The sequence below is a fragment of the Fundulus heteroclitus genome, chromosome 11 (genome assembly GCF_011125445.2).
Source record: "Fundulus heteroclitus isolate FHET01 chromosome 11, MU-UCD_Fhet_4.1, whole genome shotgun sequence".
NCBI lineage: Eukaryota > Metazoa > Chordata > Actinopteri > Cyprinodontiformes > Fundulidae > Fundulus > Fundulus heteroclitus.
The window spans coordinates 23,666,198-23,690,911 of record NC_046371.1 but is presented as its reverse complement, the minus strand read 5'-3'; the positions used below and the strand labels follow the sequence as shown (position 1 = coordinate 23,690,911).

The 24,714-nt window shown below is 42.2% G+C and overlaps 1 protein-coding gene across 1 annotated transcript in view; it reads right to left on the bottom strand.

Annotated features, from left to right (window-relative positions):
* ephb4a (eph receptor B4a) overlaps positions 1–24,714 on the bottom strand; it is a 65,005-nt gene that overhangs the window by 13,486 nt on the left and 26,805 nt on the right. Inside the window, exons 2-5 of the mRNA XM_036143185.1 lie at positions 12,524–12,594; positions 9,336–9,623; positions 6,592–6,982; positions 738–890 (exon numbers count right to left, since the gene is read on the bottom strand). Coding sequence (XP_035999078.1) covers positions 738–890; positions 6,592–6,982; positions 9,336–9,623; positions 12,524–12,594 — 903 coding nt within the window. The remainder of the gene's footprint in view (positions 1–737; positions 891–6,591; positions 6,983–9,335; positions 9,624–12,523; positions 12,595–24,714) is intronic.

Below are 24,714 nucleotides of genomic sequence, written 5' to 3'. Positions count from 1 at the left end.
TATCTATCTATCTATCTATCTATCTATCTATCTATCTATATTTATAAATATAAATATATGTGTGTGTGTGTGTGTGTGGGGCACGGTTGGTTTGAAATTTAGCATACAAATTAAAAAATATGCAATATAACGATTTGCCCTGGCAATCAAGTGCAAAAAATAGAATATATTAATAAAGAGCTAAATGAAATGATAAATAAGTAAGATAACGCCTTTGTAATTAAAGTTATCGCAGCCAGTATTAAAATTAGTGTGTGCTTTTTTTTGTTTGGTATTTACATCACACCTGCAGAAAACAGAGCGAGTCAAAAACCCGATTCTCATTTCCCTCCACATCCTCTTCAGGGTCATCTCTAGACAGTGCACCTAATTACTAAGTGCCTCCCATTCACACCTCCACAACGTGTCTGAATTGAAATTCCTGAATCCACGCGGAGGTGTCACTTCAGACTATCAGTGCTTCACTTTAGCGGAAAAAAAAGCCCGACCCCCAGCAGCCCGCCACAAAAGACATGCATCTCAAAGCCCGGCAGAGCCACAAAGGACACAAAAGAAGCTTATGGGAGGCTGGCTAAAGAACACCAAGAGAACAAGAGGGAAATAACACCGGAGGTGTCAAAAAAACACAAAGTGAAGATGAGCAGGGGAAGTTAAACGGCGAGAACCTGGGAGAAGATGATGCGGTTGCTTAGCACCGACGTAGAGCGCGGATTAATGACTGATTAATGTAGACTTACTGGAGCATGAGCTCTCTGCAGGGTCGGAATCGGCACGTAGGTACCCGGAGCGACACGCGCACGCCGCCGCCCCTCTGTTGGGGGCCTGGCTGTATTCTGGACAGTCTCTGCAGCGTCCCTCTGTGCCCGACTTGAACTGACCCACAGGACAGGCTGTAGATGACAGAGCAGGAGATTAAATGGGAAAGAGATTATCGTTTCCCCCTCACCCAACTTCAGACACGACTTTCATCATCAAAGTACATTATGCAAAATTGTCACACTCGCCGTGTCCTCGGCAGACCTCGGTCAAACTCAATTTGCAAACACATCCTTTAATTTCTTTCCACTGTACTCGTGGTGGCAGATGGTTTCAGATTGATAGACAATTGTGTAATGAGAGTCATAAATTGAGACAATCACCATAATGAGGGCGATGCTAATAGTCAATTTGGTGTAAATAACCTGTCTGTCACTGACATCTGCCTATCATTGGGTTTACCTGGGCTGTCTCTGAATAATGAAACCACATATTTTAGGGTCGTTGTGATAGAAAGTTACCGATCTACACACTCTTTGTCTGTTCTTTTAATTCAAAAACCATTTCTGTGCAACTAAAACTATCCAAAGAGACTGAACTGACTCCCTTCTGTCAAAAAAGGGTCCTAAAATTAGAGGTGGTGTCATCTCTCCCTGTTTTATCTAAGTGCCTTTTTCATAGCCCTCATAAGCCCTAACTCAATCAAACAGCACCCGATTCACACGTCTCGACCTCTCAGCCTGTTTTTTTTGGCCCATTTGTAACATTCAAACACAACACCTCCAGATTAAATGATGGCACCTTTTTCTATGCCGTAGAGGCCTTAGATACGGAAGATGTAAAATCCAGGCTGGATGGACGGACGGATGTGCAAATAGACGGAGAAATGGATTGATTTAACTGAAAGATGGCTGGATCTATAAAACCAATGGGGCGAATGCGCAAAAAGGATGGCTAGACGGGTGAAAAGGTGCAGGGATGACTGGACAGAGACGCGTGTATGACGGATGTATGGATGATATCGAATATGGGTGATTGACAGAATGATTAAATTGAAGTGTGGGAGAAAGAAAGGAAGGGCAAAGAAATTGCTCAAATGAGGGATGATTGACAGAGAGAGAGAGATTGATTGCCGGATTGATGGACCGATAGACTGAAGGACTTCTAGATGGATATGTAAAGGGACGGAGAGACGAATGGATTGCAAGATGGATGAGCATCTTCTGTCTCGAAGAACAATAGTTGCTGCGTCTTACTTTCAGAAATCTATCATACAGTCAATGAGGAAAAATAAGGCATTTTTTTAACACGATTATTTTTCTTTTCTGTTCCTCAAAGCTCTGCGGGGAAAATGATGCTAATTATCAACAGTTGGTGACAGAGTTTGAACCGCTGCCCCAGACAGCGTCACCATCAGCAGACTGAGCCTCGGCCTACATGTGAACGTGCAGTGAGCCGTCACGGTGACGCCACATACAGTCGGAGTGTTTACGCTCTCTGCTCCGAGTGGCAGCTCAAGAGCCGACGATTTGAAACAATAAACATTCGCGGCAATTATAACGCCGTTTCCGGTGAAAAGTGACGTGACTCTCGGGGGGCCGACGGGCCTCTGACTGACGTTTCGCCGCAGGAACTCTGCCACATGTGAGAACGATTTTTTTTCTTAATGCGTGTGAGAGTGCAGCGACTCAGAGATCCTGTGTAACATGTATTTCATTTAAAACGTCTTGAAAAATCGTGTGCAGTTAGTTGCCTGAATGTTGGGTGAATGCTTTAAGGTGACAGCGAGCAAGTTCGATGAAAAAGTTGCCGTGAATCATTGGAGGGTTTAATCATAAAAAAGTTTAAATAATTAAGATTTTACCATAAATATGTAGTAGTTTAAACCCATACCCTGGTACAACAGTGGCAAATTAATAGCAATAATCAGTCATGCATTTCTTAAAAAAACTGGATTTCTATGCTGTCAATGGAGAATTTAAAAGCATTTTCTTGTCTCTGAGGCATTTAGCTCAGCTTCTTTAACACGTGTATTTTTACGATTTTACGTGAAGGAGGACAGAGGGTTTTCGTCATTTTGAGGTATAAACTATTGGTGTTTTGCTAAAGGCGCAGCAGTAGATCGGATTTCATTTGCAGCAATTGTTGACGGTAGGAATGGGGCTTAGCAGCAGGGTGGGTGATGTCATCACTAGCTGCTGTTTCCATCCAATTCTCATGTGAATTTTGAGCAAACCTTTAAAACGTCGCAAAATGCGAATCAGAGGTGTTTCCACCTGCTGGTTTGTAGCGAATTAACCAGGTGACGCAAAGGTGATGTCATCATACGTTGACGTTACGCTGTGATAAACAGGAAGTAGAGGTTGTAAACTAGTAGAGACCACAAATCAGTAATGGAGCATTCTAACGAATGTGTCGATCTGTTTTTTTTTTTTTTTCACGATTGAGACAAAGAAATGCTGAAGTCTCTTTGTCGGTCCACACGTACCTGTTGTTACTTCCAGCCGTGTTTTCCTGCGTTATGGGAACATTCGGGAAGACGCAGGCAGCAGAAACAGCGAATCGGTCAAAGGTAAATGTTCGCTACGTCAGAACTTATTCGACAAATCTGTTTCCATTTCCTCTTTAGCGCGTTTACGGTTTTTCCGAAAGAGTCAAAAGCCACCTCAAGCGAGCGTTCAAACTTGAGTTAATTCGAATTTTGTCGTTTCCATGAACTTTTTCTAATGCCATACTTCAAAAAAAAACTGCACAAAAAACAATGATGGAAATGCGACTAGTGTTAGGTGGCAAAGAAAAGCCCCATTTGATCAAACACTTGATGAAACTAAAACTGCGATTTCATAAAATTTGTAAAGGACATTAAACAGCTAAAGCGTTTGGTAATATCCTGATGTCCTGTGACATGCTTGAAGTTTGAGCGGTGTTTCTAACAGAGAGTGGTGGAACAAAACGATGGCCTTTAAAGAGTGCAGGGTGAAAGATTAGCCTGGCCAACCAGTCTGACTTAAACCAGGCGTAAGTCAGACTGGTAACCACAGACATGAATACGTCGGGTGAGAGGCGTGCCGACAGAGCGGCCATCTTAGGTCAGACCAAGCTGCAGTCAGACAGAATACAAGTCAATTCAGGAAAATGTACTTTATGTTTTCAGACACTCTGAATCCGGTGAATTCTCACCCGATTTCCAGATAAATCAACTGACTGAAAACGTCACCCCTTTAGGGGCTACATGGGACCAATTCATTTAATTAAATGTTTGTCTAACTTAATAAATAATTTCGATTGTGTATTGAAAGTAAGCAAACTTCCAGAGCAACGTCCCAGGAAGCCAGACTTTAACTCTGCTTATGGGTGCGCAAATAAAAGGACACTAGGAACCAGATCCTGGGGAATTACCTTCCATAAGTAAGATTTTATAATAGATAATCCTCATGCTTTACAGTTACAGTTTTTACGGCACAATATGTGCTAATGGGTAGCAGGGATGGAAGTAGAGAAGAGTACATTAAACACCAAAAACAAACAAAATGGTCCTAAATTACTGGATAGACATGATTTGTAGTAGTAGTGGTGGTGGTGGGGGGGGGGGGGGGTATTATACAGTTTTTGCTATGATTTTGTGATGTATTTGATTCTAAGATGCGTTATTAGTTTTTTTGTTGATTTTTCTTTTTCTTCCCAGTTTGCGGTTTGTATTATATAATTTTTAAATGCTGTTATGAGCACCTCTGCTCTCACTTCTCTGTATATAGTTTTGCTCCTATGTAGATCAGTGCTGTTGTCTGTAGATCAGTGTCTGTATATATATATATATATATATATATATATGTATGTGTATATATATATATATATATATATATATATATATATATATATATATATATATGAAGAAAGAGAGAGAGATGTATGTGTGTATATTAGATTAATATGTAACTGAAAATATATAACTGTGAGTATATATATCATCCCGTTAGACTTCAGTTTAAATTGTTTTTGTTCTGAATAAATATGTGTAATGTGTCTAAAAGGTCACCAGCATTGTGAACATATGATTTAAATTAAATCTGAGCTGCCTCCTATTCATTTTGAAGGCAGATGTCTGATCTGTGGTCTGACCCAAGATGGCCGCCCTGTAGGCACGTCAGCCCAGCAGCCGGCAGCATACAATGGGGCGTCTACGTATATGATGTCTATGCTGGTAAGGCTCCATACTCTCCGCTCTAAAACAGACCGGACCAATCACAGGACGGGAGGCGGGACTTTATGATGCGTCACTCTCAGCGCCGGCATTACCCATAATGCAGCAGTGATTTTCTGCAACCATAACAGTCATGATACATAGGGATTTTGTTGCTTGGTGCTTTGGAAGATTAAGAAAGTACATGTGAGTTCACCATGTATTCTCTGATTTTATAGACAATAGTGGCAAAAATCGTTTTGCTCGATGACGTGACTACAAATTACAAAAATAGATCACGACGCTTGCAGTTTTTTGCAGCACATCCATAGCTTTCTGATTGGTTCATAACATGTTGACGCTGACCCTGTTAGTCCGACCTGTGAAATTAAGCTCTACCAGCTCCTTTCCAGACTTATACGCCATGTATACAGCGTTAGTCAGTCTGGCTGGCCAGACTACTGAAAGATAGGATACTCTTATTTATTCCTATGTTATAAAATGTGGTATAGTAAGTATTAGCACAAATATTGCTAAGAGGACATAAAATTCATGGAAAAAGCACCTGTAGCAGGTGGATTTCAATAGCATGATGTTGATACAGAGGCATGGCTACACCAGCGCTTGGGGCCACACAATGGTCCAATGAAGTGGTATGAAACCACTGTTAAAAGGCTCACTTCCAAGACAAAGTAAAAAATGTCTACTCAAGGTCCGCGATGACACTAAATCATCTCGACAACACTCATAAGATCTACATGTTGGATCTGAGGCCGGATCTAAGTGCGTCGTCTCAGGAACAGCCAAAATGATTAGAATTTCAGACCTAGGTGTCAATTTGGTTTTGTGAAAATGACCAGCGCATGAAGCAAATTAACTGTCCAATCTCCACATGAAGGCAATTTCCTTTTATGGCCCAGTGAGTGTTTTTCCTCACAGCTTTCGTCTGTGACAGAATGCTGGAAATGGCACTTCACCAGAAACATAATGTTAGAAGTTATTCCTTTTCTTTAATGAAATCATTATACCTCCCACGGAGATCAAGCTGAATCCTGCTTTTTTACAAGCGCGCAGCTAAAAAAACCACACACTTTCGGGGGGGGGGGAGAAAATGTGCCGCTCCTTCCCGCGTCTCTTTGTTTGCGGCGCCGAGCGTTTGTCCGCGGCGGTGGGATGTGCGAAGCACGCACGTTGCGAGTGTTTGCGCACGAGGCATGTTAATTGGACTCATTAGACGGAGGCTGCTGCACAGCTCCTCAGAGAATCCCGCTGTTTCTTCCTTCTTTTCTTGTGTGCTTTGCTTTGATGTTCTCAAACTGATACAATCTTTACCCGGAGCACCACCTCCCCGTGTCGCCCCCCACCCCTCCGACTCCTTAGCTCCTTCTATCTGGGCTGAACCCCAAGCTGCCGCAGCAGCAAGCCTTTGACCCTGCTCTTCCATTTTAGAGCTGAGTGAAGCTCCACTTGACCTTTCCCACCGTCCCCACTGTGTCACAGCCGTTCCCCTGCCTCATTAACTTCCTCAGTCTCTCATTTCCTCTGAAACGCTTCGACCCTCGGTAATCCCCCACCCAAACCTCATTGTTTTCTTGTTTTCGCGGGCCAGAATGAGCTGCTGTAAAAAAAGACGCCGTTTTGATCTGGCATCTCACCTGCACAGCGGGTCTGCATCTCCACCGGTTCAAATCCGGGCAGACAAGCGCAGGACGTGGTCGGCTGCCCTACCCACTGGCCGTCTTCGCCGCAGAAGAGCTTGGGGGAGCGAGCTCGGGGCCCCTGCAGGGCGGCGTGCTCCACGCACGAACCCTGCGCCTCCTGCACCAAGTAACGGGGCACCGTCTCGGGGAAAGAGGAGAGCACGCTGACGAGGGGGGGACACTTCTTAAAGAACACCCGGACGGACAGCAGAGCCATGCAGGCGCCCTGGGACTGAAAGGCCAAGTAGAAGCCCCTCTTGGTTAGAGGGCCCAGCCTTAGGGTCTTCACGTTGAATTTCCGCTCCCCGCCCTTCCTCAGGAGAAAGTCTGCAGCCACTGTGTCCACCTAAGACAGGAAGAAGAAGAAAGGGTATTATGTAATGGCCAGATTCCAGTGCAGAGGGTGAAGTTGAAAAAAAAAAAAAAAAAACCCACTGGTAACTTTGCACGTGTCAGTCTGTTTAGCTGATTAAACAGACATCATAAATCATTGAAATGACTGAAGATTTTCCCTAAACACACCGCAGAGATTTTAGATTGTATGACAGCGCCGCTGGCAGCCGTTCAGTTACACGTGTTTCAACAAACCCGTGGACTTGGAGGTAATTAATCATAATTAATATGTCATCAGCTCTGTATTTCAGACAAAAGTACAATATCAACTGCTGACACTGGATTCTGATGTGGTGTTGTAGGACATAACTATGTCATAGTTGCAACAATTCAATGCTGTAAACATACTTTGCAATTATTCACTGTTGGCCCGTCACATGAAAGAAATGTGGAAAGGCTCAAAGGGCATGAATACTTTTGGTAAGACTGTAGATGTTGGAGAAATCTGGAAGATGTGAAACAGATTCAACACAAGGAGACCCTTAAAACCGTGCTTGTTCCCTGGGGGTGATAACCTAGTTTGGACAAGGAAGAAAAATATCATCAAATATCTAAAGTAGTGAATTATGGAACTACAGCGAGTTTTTCATTTCTGCAAACTGGCTCAAGCCCTGTAAGATAAATAAAAGTAAGCCAAATGGATACTGAAAGAAAAGAAATTAGCGTAAGAACAGATGTTCTTCTGAAAACAAATGGCGATGCAAGCATTTATAATAAGCACACTGCATATTGCTCAGTGGAATAAAGGCTACGAAAACACAAGGAAACACAAAGAAAACATAAGGAAATGTATGAATCAGCGGCGTTGGAAACATTTTCATTCATCATCATTTAAAAGAGTAAAAATTAAATGTTTCTGGCTCTGTTAGCATAACAGCTAACATTATGCAACGGAGACAATGAGTTTTTGTTAGCACCTCAATGCCTGCAAACCCATCTGTTGCACGCCAGCTATCTAATCGATAATGCTTGTCTTTTCCCAGAGAAATGTATCAACATTCATGTTTATGTCTTTTGCTGTGGTGAAACCGTTTATGCACTTGCTAGCAAGCTGAACATGCTAACGTTTTCCACTGCTGTTTGGTAATTTAAGACTAATAAACGTACTGCAGTGGGCTTTGTTTAGTCCACACTTTAATATAAGGCTGTGATTGGATCTAAAGTAAAGACAGTAATAGTCTGCTAAAACAGAATTATTATCATGATGTAAAATGTGCATCTTAGGGGTGTAATGAGATTTTTTGCCATGAAAAATGTCAGTCCTTCTTACTGTTGCCAAATGCTTACTCAGTACCCGATGCAATCAGCTGGGGTTGCTTAGAGAGATAACGTTTTACTCATTGGCGTTATGAAAGTGCCAGAATCCCATCAAACTGACCCAAATGTAACTGAATCTATCAATATGGTTGGATTGTATTGGTATGAACAGGAATTTGTGGCAACTCTTTCTGCCACTGGGTGGAAAACAATAAGCGGTGATGGAAGACGAGGATGTTTTGTTAGCTCTGTAAGACTGGCGTCCCACATGGGTTTAAATTACACATTCAAAAATACTCACACTCACAATTATTTTACACCAAATACAATTCTCTAGTTTGAATTTTCTTTTGTTTGTTAAAACAGGACCATTTCAAAAAATGTTTTGGTCTGTAAATATGGCGCCTACCCTAATGTACCATTTGGAGGGTCCTACCCTGGTGTTAAACTAAACGAATAATTCAAAAATGTTTAAAAACAATTGCAGACTGCATTTTTTTTTGGTGCATTCAATTTGTCTCGGCAGTGAGAGCTCGGAGCTGGGAATGACATCAAATTCAAGCTGAGCGTGTTCTAGTTGATAGTTGGAAAACCAGCAGGATTTGGTAACCGTTTTACTGCCAAACACCACAACTAGTAATAAAAGCCGACAACAGTGGAACTCTCTCCAGTTTATCCAATCAAACACTAAAAAAACTATGCTTACAAATAGAAAATGAACAGTACAATACGTTCTTTTGGTTTCATGACATCCAAGAAGGATGTCATGAAGGCCGAAAAAGTAGTTAACATCTACAACTTTCACAGCATTTTAGGTGTCTGGCGGCCATATTGAATACTGAACTCATGCTTGGAGAGGAATGACTTTCCCCTTTTTGTTCTTGCTTTTTCTTCAAAACACATTTTCCACAAGAAAACAGGAATCTTTAGTCTGCTTGAAAATCTCGACTCCTGCTTGGGAACCGAATCTCGTCTTGTGCCATGTGATAAAATTGACCCTTAAAGCCCCGGTGTACTGTGGCGTAACACCACAGGTCAGAGGCCTGTACCTTGGTGTAAGGGTTTTCCATCCAGGGCGGGTACGTGGCCGTGGCCTCGTTGGCGTCGGCCTGGTAGTAGTAGAGGTTAAACGTCTCTTTACAGCTGCGGTGGTGCGTGCTCCTGGACGAGCACTCCATCATGGTGAAACGCAGCTCCACGTACACCTGGGAGGCGCCTCGCCTTTGGATGAAGCCGCTGCGCAGCCACTGGCTGGACGAACTTTCCATCTGGCAGATCTGAAAGGTCCGTACGCTGTTGCTCTCCTCGTCCAAGCCGCTCACTTCCTCCCACTGAGACTGAGGAGAACAAAAAAGGGTTGTCAAACGGCGCGTCTAAACTAAATAAATAACAATAATTCTGACCCAGAAAAACCTGTGAGCAGGTTAAAAAAAACAAAACAGTGTTCACATGTAACTGGTCATAATAAAATCCACATTAATTCCAGTCAGGCTGCACATCTTTCTTGGCTCCTCCGCGCTACACCTGCCGGAGACCTGAGGGAAAAATCTGGCCTGCTGTGGATGTTGATGCAGCCTAAATTTAAAATTGGGTTGTTAAATCATTCTTCCCACTGAGCTGCATCACAGCTTGTGGGAATCCAAGTCTCGCTTGTCAAACAAGGCACACTGCTTTCACGTAGCATCCGAGACAGAGATTTCACCCCGCAAACACATTTATAGACTAAAACACAATCGCGAGTGTGTAACAGGCAAAAAAAAACCCGTCTCCTCAGAAGTCTTCATTTATTTGGGAGCCCGCCACGACGGAGAAACGCTTTAATGTTTAGACTTCTGAGACAACAGCAAACATGTTCGCCATCGCCCGCCTCTCCCAGGAGCGCGAATCAAGAAAGAAATTAACATACTTGAGGCGAAATTTAGCAGATTTGCTTGAACGCGCGGCTCAGAAATTCAGTTATGTAAATATGTAAATCTTTAAAAATCCATTTGCACATGATTTGTGGAGGGGAGGCTGAACGTTGGGTCTGAATGAAAGGGAAAGCACTCAGAGCCAGGTCTGAGGCACTTTTAGGATGAAATTCCCCCTTTAAAATCCCCCAAAATAAAGCACACATAACTCTGTACATACAGCCGTACAGCCGCGTCAAAAACGAGGACGAATGAAAACGTTTTCTATCAGGATTCGGACAAAGGGATACATTTTAAAATTACTTTTCACCTCTCGCCTTTTCTTCAGTTTGCTTTTGTAAACTGAAGAAAAGGTGTTTCTAGTTTTAAAGGGTTAAAAGCAGCAATTTCTGGTAGGGGAAATACATTTGGAGACCCCCTGAACTCCAACTTAAAATGGCTGAAATCACACACAGGGCATATTACACCAGGAGCGCATAATGGGACCCTTGTTCCTCAGCATTTTGAAGGGGGTTTGCCATGTTTAAACCTCAGACATTTGAGTTTGGTAAGCTAATAAATACATAGTGAGAGTGAATACCATGTGGAGATTTAAAGACCTGCCAGAGGCCTACAGAAAGAAGATTGCAGGAACTTCTAAGAGATTTAAAGAGGTCTCAACGAAACTGGAGACTACCCAACCCATTTTCTATGTAAATAGTCCAAAAGTGACATGCTAAAAAAAACACCATCATCCTCAGAACACAAAGTTTTAGCAACTGTAAAGCACGGTGGTGGAAGTTTAATGGTTTGGGAATGCTTTGCTGCTGCAGGACCGAACCAGCTCACCGTCACAGAATCCACCATGAACTCCACCGTGCATCAGAGGGTGTTTTGAGGAAAATTATTTTAAAAATTAAAACGAAGCAGACCTGGAATCTGCGACGTGACAATGACCCAAAACATATCGGGTAAATCTCCCGAGCAACTGGCAGAGAGCTGAGAAATGGAAAAATCCTTGGAGCCGAGACAAAAATCCAGATCTTTATCTGAGTGAGATGCTGGGAGGAGACGCGGAACAGGCTGCACATGGAATAAACTCCTTCAAGATGTCACAGCTGAGAGTGAGGAACGGAGAAAACCTTCATCGGACTGACTGGTAGATGGCCACAGGAAGGGTCTCACTGAAGAGAACTCAACCAAAGGGGGCAAAACTAACTAGGCTGTCCTAAGGTGTCCATTTTTGTTGATATGTTTTCCTTAATCAGAAACAAAACACATGATTCGACATCAATATTTGAACAATTCCTTATTATGAACTCAATATTTATTGGGGTGTCCAAATTTTGCTGCCCATGACTAACTATGTTTCACTTAGACACGCAGTTTAATTGTATTTTAGAAGACTTGTAGATGCAAAGATACAGTTAAAGTTAAACCACATTTTTTTTTTTACTTATGAGATTAAAAAAACAATTTTTTCTGTCGAGTTATCACATGGGAGATTTGCTTGAATCTAATCTAATTTATCTAAGATGACTTTTTTAATGAAGCGATGGCATTCATTACAGACATTTAGGTACAAATATCTGCTTAGCATAAGGGGAATCGTCTTCTTTTAGTGCTCATCTTCTGTTTAATACTAAAAATAAAGAACCATGTGGTAACCCTTTGATGCCCAGGCCTTTTTGATGCAGACACATCGCGCCGGCGTCTCTTCCCTCCCGCTTCTCGTCGCTACCTTAATCACTGCTTTGTAGCCTTTAATGCTGACGTAATGTTAAAAACACAAAAACGCCTACCACTTTTCTGACAAATTACAATAACTTCAAATGATACCTGAGTGAACTGTTTGACATGTGTTCGTTTGCATCTCAATCAAAAGAACAGGAATGCCCCCCCCCCCCCATCCCCCACTTTCTGTCTCCCCATCCAAGCAGCAGAAATCTGACTGTTTCTCTTCACAGACATCAGCGAGTCGAGCAGTTCTGGTCGCAGACGCTGCCGGCGAAAGAAAGAACCGCTGCAACCACTCTTCGAAACTGATCGAATTACAAATATGCCTTTTTCTGGCGGGTTGAGGGTGGGTGTGGGGGTCCAAGACTGTGGGCAGCTAGTCACTGCGACTCCAAGGTTGATGGGATATATCAAAGCATCTGCTTTCCATATACTTAAACGGCGCAGACGGACTGGTGTTTCCTTTATTCTGTCAGAGGCTGTAAAAGGAATTTGTTTATGACCAAAGTAAGAAAAAAAAAAAGAAATACCCCACTGGAGGCCAAATAGCCGCACTCACCACTGGGACCGTGTTGAAATATACACATCACTGCGACGGCCGGGTTACTTACCTCGGATGTGTCTTGGGAGAAGATGGTCCATTTGAGGTCTGACGTCTCGCTCTTAGTGTTCATCAGGACCTCTGTGAAAAGAAGAAGGAGGAGGAGGAGGAGGAGGGGGAAGAAAAAAAAAAGACCCACAAAATTATAAGCTACAGGAGATGTACAAACGACACGTATAAAACTGATTTACATGCAGAGAAACAAATCAAAACGACAGAGGGAACATATTTCAAGTCCCAAAGTTCTCTGCCAAGTATGAGCTGCGGCTTATACTAGGATTAGGGCGGAAGATGGAGTTTCACCAGTCAATTACATCGACACAGAACATTCCCACTAGCTTCAAAATTGTCTTTCCTCTAATGTTTGTTTTTATTCCCCTTACGCCGACCCCCCCCTCCCCGTTCACCGCCGCCCGCCACGCCTGTGGTTGCACTGAACCTGAAGTGAGGAGGCTGCGTTTGTCCAGTGAGAGCCGTAGATTCAAACACACACACACACACACACACACACACGTGCCAAGATTTAAGCCTTTCCGGTCACAATCTGTGATTACAATGGGATTGATTTTTTTTGGGGTTTGCTTTTGAGAGGCATGCAGCCAGCTCCCAAACAGTCTGTGCAGCTCGGCAAAGATTCAGCATCCCAATAAAACCTGAGACCTGAACCGCCTGTAACGCGAGCCACGCGCTCGCCTCTTCTCATCTGTTTTTCCCCCCGGCCGTCTCGGCACACCCGGACTTGTATTTACACTGATGGGGAGAGGTTGCTGTCGCGCGCCGGCTTTTAGGACCCTACCTGTTCTCCAAAGGGAGCCTATTTCATAGGCCGGGGCAGTTTGCTTTTAACCAATAAACAAGATTTAATGCGTTCCTGATCAAGGAGAGCACCTCCATGAAAATTGATTCTGGGGGAGCTGCAGGTTTATCATTGAGGTTATTAGGGTGCTTTGTTGAATAAGGTTACGTATATACGGCTCGACAGTCGAGTCAGCATCTCATAACCCTGCACAAACAAACGCTCTGCACAAAGACGCACATATAAGACACTAAATCTGCGTCTGTATTTCAAATAAAAAAAACAAAACAAAAGCGGCCTCGTTGATTTAGAAGCAGAGTTTTGGCTTCTATACTGCCACATAAAATCTGCCAAACGCTTTCTGGTTCTTGCTTCTTTAATGCAAAGCTTTCAGACTTACAAGCGTTTGGGCTCTTGCTTACGGTGATGTGCATTTATCTTAAAAACAAAAATTGCAGATTAAACAATATATAAGAAAAAGTGGGAATCATTAGTTGCAGCCTACAGTATAGGAAATGACTTACAGCTGAAATATTTCTCGTGCCACATATCCGCAGACGGATGGCTGCGACTTTCAGCGTGATAAAACTCTGCCGCCAGAGTCATTAATAGCTGCATACTGTATATACTCAGGATCCGAGGAGCTCATACCGTACTTGAGTATATTTTGCACAACTGTGCTCACCTGAAACCATTAGTAGCATTTCATAAAAATAACAACAGCACCCATCCCTCAACTTTGTGGCCCTTTGTGAAATAGGAGGAAGCCCTAGTCAGCGCTCGCAAACCTTTTATCTTTATGGAAATACACCCCGAAAGGATGATACATTTAGAATGAAAAAAGAAAAGAGAAAGTGACTTTTCACTTCGATAAATGTGTCCGTTAAAGTTGCAGCTGGTCCAGGACAGAAGCTGTTTAATGCCGATGATTAACATAACCGTCGGTTAAATATCAGACACGGATATCCAGAAGTTTGCACGCTAGACTGAAGGACCGCGCCTTCGGGGTTGGGTCCAATATGAATGCAAAGGCCCACAGAAATACATCCAGCTTTCTTCCCCCCCCCCCCCCCCCCCCATCACTCTCCCTCGTTTGAAGACAATGACACTCTGTCATTATAACCGAATCAATGTATCAAATAAAGCTGTCTTGCACAGAAGCAACACAACTATTTACGGCGATAAAGTGCAAGTGTTTTAACCAGACAATAGGTAATGTTGTCCATAAATACGGGACAATTTCACAGTTTCTCACTGGACATTTTACTGCGCCCCTTGACTATTATCGACACCCCTGATAGAGAGCTGTGAAAAGCCTTTAAAATATATTCATCTTTTGTTGCAGCAGCAAAATCTCACCCTAAAAAAAAAATGAAGGAAATCTAGCCTGTAATCTGACAACATTTTTTCTGGTGGAGGGGAAAGAAAAATAGTTTTTAACAAAATGACTGGTGTTGTAAATGGTGGCAGCCCTAAGAATTCATGTAAAATTAAGTTTTCTGAAGCATATGTTCATCTTTGTAAGCACGTAAGGGTTTATTTTATTTTTATTTATTTCATAATCCACGACTTCCTGTTAGAGCTGTACAATATCAGTGTTTGCGACTGCAAAGCAGTCGTCAGATGTAATCTCTGCTTGGCATGAAACATTGGCAAAGTGAGGCAAAATAAAAAGCAAAACCAGAAGGAATCTGTCGGGGGGCAAACACAGGGCATCGTGTCTCACGAAACACAAATATTGCTTTAGCATAAAAGCTAATTACCAAAACAGTTTGCCACAATTATTACATTCAGAACCGCAACTGTGCAGCTAAACTGTAAACAATAATGGAGTTTAATCAGATTTCTAAATATAAATACGGCATCTATTCATGCTATTTACAGAGCTAACAGTGAACATATACATAACTAACCACACCGGTTTTTGGGGGCTTTACAAACATCGATTACATCTTATCGTCTTTAACACAGAGTTAACACAATAAAAAAAAAAAAAAATAACCGATCATAACTTAATAACACACTGCAAAAAGGGAACTAAAAGTAAGTAAAACTTTCTTGAAATTAGTATTTTTTTCTTTGATTTTAGGAACTAAATAAGACTATTTGCCAATTGAATGAGTGTTTTACCCCTAAAATAAGATAATTAGACATCCTGCACTTGAAATAAGATGATGAAGATGAATTGTTCCTATTTTAAGTGCAAAAATCTTATTTTTCAAGAAATCTTCAAGAAAATTTAACTTAGTTCTAGTTTCCTTTTTGCAGTGCACGACTTTGCAGTGTGGCGCTCTCCTAATATCCTGCAACCAGACTCTCAGCTTCTCTGGGGCATAAACACACAGTTCCAGTTTTATTTGACACGCTTCGAAACGAGAAAGGCAGGAGACCAGGATGCACGTAAGCTGGAAACGGCAAGAGCGAAATAGCTACTTGCCTAAAATTTGCCTAGAACAAGGCTGGACAAGAAGCCCAGGTAAGAGAGATCCCAAAAAATAAAATAAAAATCTGGAACGCTGTTCTCACTGCAGCGGACTGCTATTTCGGACTCTGTGCCAACAATTTGATTTGGGTCTGTGCACGTCTTCACCGGGCGTGTCAGTAATGGTTTAGGCCGCTGTAAATGATTACTCAATTCTGACAGAAAACCACAATTTTACTTGTACTAATGTCAAGCTTTTTTTTTTCTTTTCACAGCAGCAACGCAAAAATAGAAGCAATCCATCTCTATACTCCCCTATCCCAACCACATAGCTGTATTACCCAAATCTACCTCTCTGCATTCCACCTTAAGTGACATTTTTCCATCCTTCGCCGTCTAACTGAGCTGTCTCAGGTACCCCTGCAAATAAAAGCAATGACACAGAGTCACTAATCATGCCTACGGGGCTGCATATGCAAGCAGGTCTGTCGTGGCATCACACCACGGGGTAAAAGGGTACATGCAATTGGACTCTAATCACTGACTTCTTCCTTCTGCATTACCTGCTCCTCTCGTCTTCCTCTCTGTGTGGCTTTCTTGTGAAGCAACAGCGACGTGCACGCCTCAAAGCCTCTTTTCGCTACAAAACCACAGAAGCCCAAACTGCTTTTAAACAGCCGTGTTAAGAGGAAGAAAGGCGAGTCTGCAAAAAAAAAAAAAAAAAAAACGCAGGGAAAACGAAGGGGAGGCGGGTGAAGGGGATAATTGGGTGACAGATTTCAGCCCGGTGCTTTCCTTGCATATGCTCCACTTTGAGGTTGCTCAGCGTAATTTCAAAAACATAAAAAAAAATAAACAACAACCCTACAGCTCACCACCTTCAAACCTTTACCGAGCGGACACTCCTCGTCTCTGCCTTTTGGGATCCACACCTGCCGCGTGTTCATTAGGGGTGGAAAAGAAACATCCCACCCCGCAGGTACAGTAATCACTGTTTATCACCGCTCTATCATTAAGCTTTATGAGGCAGCATGCGTGAGCACGAGTGTTTTCTATGAGACAGCCAGGGCTTCTATTATGTGCCTGCACGGCCATGCCTTTCACTGGAGCAAACGCAGCGTTAAGCCCTGCTGAGAGGAAGCTGGCTACCCCCCCCCCCCTCCACCCCCCTGCATTCTTTCGGCAGTGGCGGCCACCCACCGCCGGAAAACTGCCCCGGGTGCAAGAAAATGCTGGAACAATGGAAACTCGTCATCTGGTCGCATTTAACACCCAAAACAAGCGATTGTACAGTAATTACAGGACGACTGTCAACGTTCGGAGACACTAGAGAAGTCTAAACTGATACGTACGCCGGCGGGCGGGGGGGGGGGGGGGGAGACTACGACTGACCTTCGGCGCTACAGTCGTGGAAAACTATTACATGTGGAGCCGAGCCAACGTCTCCTATAGAAGAGAAACACAGACGCTGCAGAGAAGTTGGTGGGTTAGATATCAGAGCTGGCGGAGTCAAATTGTGTTTTAATCATGAAAAGATGAAGGGAAATGGTATTGGGTTTACTTTGTAATAAGACCAAAATACAAGCTGCTGAAAAACTATTTGCCCCTCTGTCACATTTGTTATCTTTGCTTTTTAGACAAATGTTAGTATCAGACAAAGAGAAGAAATTGAAAACAAAATTACTTTTCCAATGATGAGTTGATTTAATCGACATGTAACCCTAATAGCTGGTTTAACCACTCCTGGTGCTGAAAACTGTCCCCCAGCATTTCAAAGTATACCACAGTTGTCAAAAGTCTAAATGGATAAAATATTCTATTCCTATATTCCTACAGTTCAAAGTCCCTTTCATACAATGCCAGTGGGCCTGTTCTGGCGTACAACCGCTCATGTTTACAAGAGAAAAAGCCAGCTTTTTGGAAAGAAAAGGCATGGAGACCAGAGTAGGAACTAACAGACCGCTGCCCATTGCTGTAATGAAGATAATGCTTATTTAAAAGCACACTTAGCATATTAACTGGCCCTAAGAGCCGCAAACTACAAACTAGCTAACCTAGCTAACGACTCAGCAAATATCACCTTGTTAGACTGTCGGTGTCGTTCTGCTGTAAGTCCGACAGGAAACGATAATATTCTGTACAACATTTACCTAAAATCCTTCAATCTTTATGATACATATTACTTTCGGCTTCGACCAGTGTATATTTGTCCCAGCACTGTAGATGCAGTACACAAATCTCTTTAGCAAAGGCAAAACCTGAACCGTTAGACACGAATCCCTTCTTTTAATAATAACATCTACTGTTCTTAACTTGCATGTTAATTTTATTTTTTTCTTGACATGCCCTCTCCCTCTGCGTTTTCCACTCTCTCTGTGTCTCTGGAGTGTGATAGAGAAATTATAGGCCAACGAACATTTGGCCCGCTACAGCTACAATTAGACCTCATTTTAATTAAAGAAACACAGTGCCAATTACCCTCATGCACCTATAGAGAAATGGAGACGGGGGGATAATGACAAGGAAGAATTCGAGAGAAAGAGTTGTCAGAGGGTTTGAAAATAACAGGAGAAATGTTCAAAAAAAAAAAAAAAAAAACCCAGATAAGCTGCAGTCGGTTGTTACAATATTACCACCGGGTCGACATTCAGTATGGCTGGCGAACAAAAAGCCAGGCTGCTGCCATGTATGTCTGCACACCTTGTACTTTCCTTTCATGTTACATCTACCCGGAAAATGTGTGAGTGACAGAGGCTTTTGTGCCATTTCTGCCCACAAATGACCATAATCAATACGAGGCACACACACACAGGCAGGAGGCTGATGAAATACGAATCCGCGGATCATATCTGTTTCCATAACGTCTTTGTGTGTGTTCTCACGACTGCCGCCTGTACCAAACATATCAGAGAGGAGCGTATTAGTAACGATTACCGTTTTTGTTTTGATATTAACACCGCGTGTATTTTGATACACATCTGCAGCTCTTCAAAGAGACAGGGATGGAAATCAACACATAAGGAAGCGGAGAAGGAATATGAGACAGCAGCCGTTATCGGCATGCAAACGGGCTCAGCGTGGAGTCTCTGGTGGATTACCTGCTGTGTTCACACATGGGATAGACTCGAAACTACCTGAACTTTACATTTCAAAGGTAAACCCCGAACTGATACAGGCATTGGCATTCCGCAACACGGGCCTTTCTATGAAATGTCTAGAAAACGTTTAGAAAACCGCTTCACAGTCACCGACTGTAACCCGCAGCTCCGTTTAGCCTTTGAAAACATGAAGAAAAACTTTTAAAATGTCCACTAAGCACGTGCTCCTACCACATTCTCGTGGTATGATAAGCGTTGAGGAAAAATAGCAGTTTTAAGGTATCATTATACTGACACAAACATTTCAAACAATGTAGAAATAACCCAAAAGTAAAAATATCCCTAATGCGGCGGGAATGTTTTAATAATACGATTGTCACTAGAGATGCACCGAATAGCAACCATTCAGATCATTTAACCTGTGAGAGAGCAAGACTTTCAGAGGATAACAGGAAGGTTGAATGTTTTAGTGTACATTTTTTAGCGTATACATTTTGAGTTAAAGCTACTTGAGCTTGAACTATCACAATTAAGTTCTTGTGTTTAATCGTTCTGAGCTTTTAACCTCTACCTGCCTGTAATGGAACATGCTTAAGCTGGAAATGTTTGTGGCCTTTTGAATGTCTATGGTAAGAATCCAGATCCTCTAGAAAACACACTGGGAGCATTTTCGTAACGCTAGCCAAGATAATTGCTAAACTAGAAGGCTAAAGCCGGTTAAAATGTCAACCACCAGACCGGTTTGACTGATTTCTGATAAAGCCATGTTTTTTTTTAGCAGCTACTCTCTCACCTCTAATGATGGTGTTTCTAATGAAGTTAATTATTGATGGTCGCAGCAGGAAGGCTGAAAAAAAAAATACATTTTCAAAGCTGGTCTAATATTAGTCTTTAAAAAGAATAAGTTTGATTTTTGATCCAGCATTGAGCAGAATGTATAGGGCAAACCACCACTGAGCTTAATAGCAGTTTCTAACAGCTTATTGAACAGACTAATACAGCTTTGTGTAGTGGCCATAGAGGGCCACTTTCAGACTGCCCTTTATAGAGTGAAGCAAGTATGACAGGCTGATCCTAGCTGGTTAATTAGTTGGGGAATCTGCTCAGGTAGACCGTGCAGAAATAACAGAAATTCCACACATTGCTAAATGGCTGTGTTTAACAAAAAAATTGGCACATCAAATGTTCACAAACAAGTATCGAACAAGTGTAACAGCATCCTGTCAGCCAGCTAAATGGAAGTGCACAGCAACCGGTGGGACAAGGGCAGCTGTGCTTTACTTCACGCTCCATGCAACTGGAAAAAAAATAATAATTCTGGCATCTCGTTAAAAGGCATTTAAACCGTCAGACTAATGTGATGGACATTTCTGGTGGTTCTGAATAGCTTTTAAAAACCTCTGTACTGGTAACTGGCCCACAACTGGCGTCTAGAGACACATTTTTTATTTATTCCGCCGCTTTTAAAAAGGTTAAAACCTTCAACCCGCACAGCAAATGACCTATTCTTCCCTGTATGTTTTGCTGTTTTCTTATTTAAATTAGTTGATGTCGCGTGTCCTCACATGCAGGCATTGTTGCGTCGCGTCGATGGCTGAATGCTTCAAATTGGTTTACCCTTTTGATTTGATGAGAGGTTCATTCTCTGACTCCCCGTGTTCATCTGGGATTCCTGCTAACAAATCTAATTCTGCAATGCTTGAAATCCAACATGTGGAACCTTAGACACTTTTGACAGCCCTATGTTTCTGTTTTGAAAAGACAGCAATTAAAGATTTTGGCTCTGATCTGCTTTCCCCACAAAGGATTAGGGCTAGGTTTTCCCAGCACTCGATCTCCAGACATCACTTTAGACCACACCAGCTATCAGATCTACTTAGAAGGTGGAGCAAAAAAGCCGGCGTTCACAGCGAGGAGCCCGCTTTCAATGGAAAACATTGAAATATTGATTAAGGTGGGGACGACGGCGCCTGATTTCAGACAGTCTCTCTCCAGGTGCACATTGACAGTTTGCACTCAGTGGGTTACGTCAAAAAGTCCCGCACATTGACGAGCTCCGAATAAATAAAGAATGGGGAGTGCAGCTGCTCTCTCTTGGTGAGTAAGTCTCAGAGTTTAGCGCAGGGTTGGGGGTGGATTGAAGGATGGCTGGTTTTTAGAAAGACAGAGATAATGATTGACACAGACACTCAGCTCTAAAGAGTTAAGTGAACAAGCTCTCTGAAGCTAACCGACCTCCCCACGAGCACTTCAGATAAACCAAATGCATCCTGGGAAAGGAATACTTATACTTTTATCAAGCGGCCACGGTAAAATCGCCTCAGAAGGTAGTAGACCCTTCTGATATTGCCAAACACATGCTGCAAAACGCTCTTAGATAATCTTTATTTTTGAGCGTTCATCGTAAATAAAAAGCAAAAGTGATTTCCCGTTGTTTGATCTTCGGCGTTGCTCACTAAAAAGAAAGGACGAGAGGCTGTAGCCCTAAACGTGTGAATGCAATCTGTGCTTGTGTGTCTTCGACAAGAGCTGTGTCTCGGGAGATCAGACCTCGGCTTCCCGTAGTTCCTGTCCCCTTCCTGTCTCCTGGTCTGGCGGGGGCATAAACGGGACGCAGCCTCCCTCCCCTTCTGCTGCGTGACAAAAAGGCTACTGTGGGCGCATCGTGTAGACCGGCTCAGCTACTGTAGGTCTCGGGGAAAGTGAGATCAAAGGAACGAGGGTGTGATGAGAGCGAGGCGTTAATGTTTGACACGTTGTGCTTTTCTGGTCTGTAGGGACGCATTTAAAAAAAAAAAAGGGCTGTGGTTTGCATCTTTCCCAGGACAGGATGTGGCCTAGTTAGGGAGGATGCTTCACACTGGACAGAGCAAGCAGATGCTTCCAAAGACAATGAAGACCAGCTCTGTGATCCCTGACCTCTAAATAACCCCCTTTTTCAGATCACCATTGTGTTTATTACGCCTCACAATCAGCTGAAAGGTCTGGACATGTTGGGGGTTGGGTGGCAGGTTGAAATGTACCCGCCAGTATTATGTCCTGATCAATCTCAGGAGTTACTGGTAACCACTATCAACTGTAAGAAGTAATATTGGATTGCAACGCATGTACAAAGAAGTATTAAACACACTGCAAAAAGAGAACTAAAAATAAGTAAGATATTCTTGAAATTGGTGTATTTGTCCTTGATTTGAGACGGTAATTAAGATTATCTGCCAATGGACTGAGTATTTTTACCCCTAAAATAAGATAATTAGATCTACTGCGCTTGAAATAAGATCATGGAGATGAATTGTTCCTATTTTAAGAGCAAAAATGTTATTCCATTGGCAAATAATCTTATCTACTTGGTCAAATCAAGGACAAATACTCTCATTTCAAGAAAGTTTTACTTATTTTTAGTTCTAATTTTGCAGTGCAAAGACAGCGGCAACAGTCGTTTAGTCCGCAAGTGCGCACCGAATGCTATGGATCAATAAAGTGTGACGCAGATAACGCGCTAAGAATGATGCACATCCACTCTGCTTGTATTGAAAGCGTTAAATGCATTCGGACAGAGGACGAGGACCGCAACACAGAACCACCTGGGGGAAATCCCTGCAGGCAAAAGCTGCATGGTGTAGGTTGCTGCCATTTAATTCCCCAATGACGGCAACATGAGCTGAATGCTCACATGGCCTGTGTTCTGAGTGAATTGCCTTGTATGATATGAAAGCAGGATGTGGGGTTCGTGATTATGTGTTTGCTGTGGGACTAAAACAGGAAATGGGCCAATATTACGGTTAAACCTACACAAAGTTACAGTATAAAAGGCACATTTACATGGCTGGAACCTTCTCAAACGACAAGCCTATTTTCACCCAGGTCGTTTCCATTGCAAGAATAAGGGTTAAAGTCACATTAGCAAGGTAGAAAGTTGCACCAGAAAACCGCCTAATAGGGACGGGTATTAAAACCCGGTATCAAAATGGCCCCGGGGTCACGTCGGACGGACCAACAAGCTCGGTATTTTCAAGGTTGCATTACATTTTTCGGGGAGACTCCATGACAAACAACATTATTTTGCCGAACTTCTCCTCCTTAAGAAACAAAAGTCGAGGGGACTGACGGAAGGGGCTAACGTTATGCTCTTACATGTTCGACTCGCTTATGCTCTTACATGTTCGACTCGTGACTTTTTTTTTAATTCAAAAGCACCAAGCAATGGATCTAGTGAAGTTTTTCTGTTGTTTGAGTCTTTGGTAACAAGTCTCTTCAGCAAACAGCGAGTGCAGCTACGAGCCCCTCCCGACAGGCGGTCAGTCAGTCAGCCTCGCCGTGCTGCTGCAGCAAACTCTGCCTGAAGTCACAGAGACGAGACCGACTCGTCGGTTTCCCCATTGAAAATGAGTCACGCATGAGCAAAGCTTCCATTAGATTACAAAGCAGGATATAAATATATTATAAACATAATCTTTAACGGGTAATGGTGATTTTTTTTTCTTTCTCTGAAACTGTTGCACTTAAAAAGATCCCTCCCTGTGACTGATTCACACACAGCCTCTGTCATTTATTCACCTCATGCACTGTAGGTGCCTCTGCTATCTTTTGGTTAAAATTGATAGTATAAAAAATGTAAAAATGTAGTTTGGATTCAGGCAAAACATTATTATAGAGCTCTTTTTTGAGCATATTTACAGTGTTTTTAATCATTTGCTGTCTTGTCAGTGTTGATATTCCTCTCTCCTACAACATACGCTTTATTCAATGTAGTGTTTTAGCCTTTTGTTCATATGTAACAAATTTTACATAATGTTTTTATTGCCCTATTTCTATAAAAAATATTTTGTACTTTTATTTTGTTTGCTTTTGTTCCAAATGTTTAAAAAAAATATACCAGTCAGTGATCATTATTGTTTTTTTTTTACCCTTTTGTTGCATTAAAACAATATTTATCGATAATGGTATAAGTACTAGATCGATAAGGAGTATCGTTAAGAGTAGTAGTATCGATAAATCCTTAACGATACCCATCCCTACCGCCTTAAAAGGGAGTTTAATATGTTTTCTGTTTGCAACCTGAACCGACAGTGGAGTTTTGTGATGGATGATGCTAACCATTTGTTACTGGTTGAATATTCCCAGCCTTTTAATTCAGCCGACTCACAGTAAACACTCACAAATTATAAAGCCGGTGTGGTTGCTAATTTTTGTTTGCTGGCATAGCATTTCAACACAATCACTTGTGTTTAATTTCACAGTGTTTTGCAACAATTATATCCGGTTATATTAACTGGATCAGCTAATCTTGGTCAAAATATTCAAAAAAGGAATTAAACAAAGCGTTCAGTTCTGGTTTTACATGTTTGCTAAATTTCCAAATTTATGTTCTGAGGGACAAATTAAATGGACTTTGCATCATTAGCAGACTAAGCCTGAAAGAAAAAAAGGTGGCTGCAGCTGCTCTGTGTGTGCGTTTATTCTCCTTTGGGACACACCATCTATCCATCCATTGTCTATATCCGCTTGTCCTTGTGAGATTGGCATGTGCAAAGGCTTTAATTCGTTAAAACCTGTGTATTATGAAAAACTTTGTATGATGTTAAACTGATCGTAATTCAGTTTTAGCGTGGAACAGCTGGCAAATTATCAAAGGTTATGGCCCTGGGTTGTAATCCTGACAGAAGCTCTTTTGTCCTTTTGTTCCAAAGGTGAGTAAAGATGGACATTTGCGTCTGTGAAACTAATTTAACGTTTGCTACACTTGTACCTTTTCATGGGGTTTGTGCTCTACGTTAACTGCTGTAACATAAATATTGGCAAAATACTAGGAAGGTTTAGGAAGAATAGTCTCGGTTACATTGTTAAAGCAAGTTTCTATAATGCTATTTATTTATTGTTGAAGC